Raw genomic sequence first — 2,147 nt, 5'->3', positions numbered from 1 at the left:
TGCTAAGAGATGTTGCTGAAACTTAAGAAAACATTTCAGGTTTTCTGTTCTTATCAATGTCATCATAGATGATTTTCTTTCATGATTCAGTGTTTGAAAAATATTCATTGGCACCCTTATCTTGAAATCTGAGGCAAAACTAACAAACCCTGATTCTTATTTTGCAATATGTCTAGCTCGGTATGGGGAGTGCCCTTGAGACGCTAGCTGGTCAGGCATTTGGCGCTGGACAAGTTCACATGCTTGGCATTTACATGCAACGCTCAATTATAATCCTATTCGCCACTTGTGTCGTCCAGGTGCCACTCTACGTGTTTGCAACTCCAATTCTGAAGCTCCTTGGACAGAAGGATGAGATAGCAAATCAAGCAGGAGTATTTACACTTCTGGTTCTCCCTCAATTGTTTTCCCTTGCTGTCATTTTTCCAACTCAGAAGTTTCTTCAAGCCCAGAGTAAAGTTTCTGTGCTTGCGTGGATCGCGGTTCTTGCATTGGTTTCACAAGTTTTTCTATGTTGGCTTTTCATTTATGTATTTGGGTGGGGAACATATGGTGCAGCCATAGCATTCGACCTTACAGGTTGGATCACAGCCTTTGCACAATTTGGTTATGTGGTTGGTTGGTGCAAGGATGGTTGGAAGGGATTTTCTTGGTCCGCATTTAATGATATATGGGCCTTTGTGAGGCTCTCCCTTGCATCTGCCGTCATGCTCTGCCTCGAGATTTGGTATATGATGAGCATCATTGTCCTTGCTGGAAACCTTGACAATGCCGTGACTGCAGTTGGTGCCCTTTCTATTTGGTGAGTTCAACAAGTCTATTTTCTACAACCTTCTTTCATAATGAAATTGGAAATAATTTTAAGGTATATGGAATTTTCCTGGCTCTCTTCAATGAACGGTCGATTTTAATAGATTCATCACTTTGATTGTGTATCTAAATAATTTGTCGTTGATAACTCCAGGTCTGTGTGGCTGCAAGCATTTCCAGTTTATGGTATGCCAAGCAATGAGAATGTTATGAATTATTGATTGGAATAGAAAATAAATCGTTGAGAGGTTTATCGTCGTTATTTAACAAGTCACTATAATTTATACTAATCATCTACCATTTCAACTTTATAGGATTGTAATATTATTTATTGGAAGCCTCGACTCAATATTTTTGTATTCTAGGATTTCAATTTAGATCCTAATCTTTTATTTAATCTTCCAGCATGAACATTGATGGGTGGCAGGCCATGTTGTTCATTGGAGTCAATGCTGCTATAAGGTAAGAAGCTGAGATGCTCATCGACACTTCTTATGTTGTTCTCATCAAGCTCAATTATAAACAATTTCTCCTAAAAACATTTGTGGCTGGAAAATGTTTGATGTCGAAAACAAATGGAACCTTGGAGAAAATAGGGATCCATTGTGCTTAAATTAAAGTCCGTCTATTTTTCTCTCGTCCGAATTGATTGAAGAATTTAGACTGATTTGGCAAGAAGTTTATTACTATTTTTTTCCATGGTGTTTATTGACATTTGCAAATTTTCAAATCCTGTTGTAATGCTGGCTTGAGAACAGATTAGATAGCACAAACTGCAATTAGAGAGACAATGCAGTAAATGTTGTCTACTATCACTAACAACGTCACTGCCTTTTCTTTTCTTTTATTTTTTTCTATTCCAGTGTTCGTGTCTCAAATGAGCTTGGCTTTGGACGCCCAAGAGCAACCAAATATTCTGTCTATGTCACAGTCTTTCAATCACTTCTGATTGGGATTCTTTGCATGATGGTTGTCCTAGCAACAAGAAATTATTTAGGTATTATTTTTACGCATAGCGAAACTATGCTACGTGCAGTTTCTCGCCTTTCAATCCTTCTTGGAATCACAATGCTTCTCAATAGTGTCCAACCAGTGATATCAGGTATTGATTCAATTTGATTATGTCGTATACCGCATCTAAATGCTGCATCGTATCTCAAGATATCACGTTTCCTTCCTCTCCTGAAGTAATTTTTTTGGAGCCATTTTGCAGGTGTTGCCATTGGAGGTGGGTGGCAATCTATAGTAGCTTACATCAACTTGGGCTGTTATTACATTTTTGGTCTACCTCTCGGATATGTTCTTGGCTATGTGGCTAATTTTGGAGTGATGGTAAG

General features: G+C 38.2%; 1 protein-coding gene across 1 annotated transcript; it reads left to right on the top strand.

Moving 5' to 3' along the window:
- Nucleotides 1-7: 7 nt before the first annotated feature.
- On the top strand, nucleotides 8-2,142 carry LOC111378594 (protein DETOXIFICATION 35-like; the record flags this gene model as incomplete). Its single annotated transcript, XM_023001828.1, has 4 exons — nucleotides 8-802; nucleotides 1,216-1,272; nucleotides 1,674-1,912; nucleotides 2,024-2,142. Coding segments are annotated over exons 1-4 (1,035 nt in total), but the record flags the coding sequence as incomplete, so codon positions are not given.
- Nucleotides 2,143-2,147: the final 5 nt, after the last annotated feature.

This window comes from Olea europaea, unplaced genomic scaffold, assembly GCF_002742605.1.
Source record: "Olea europaea var. sylvestris unplaced genomic scaffold, O_europaea_v1 scaffold18365, whole genome shotgun sequence".
NCBI lineage: Eukaryota > Viridiplantae > Streptophyta > Magnoliopsida > Lamiales > Oleaceae > Olea > Olea europaea.
Note: the sequence above shows the minus strand (reverse complement) of the source record. Positions and strands in the feature narration are given on the sequence as shown.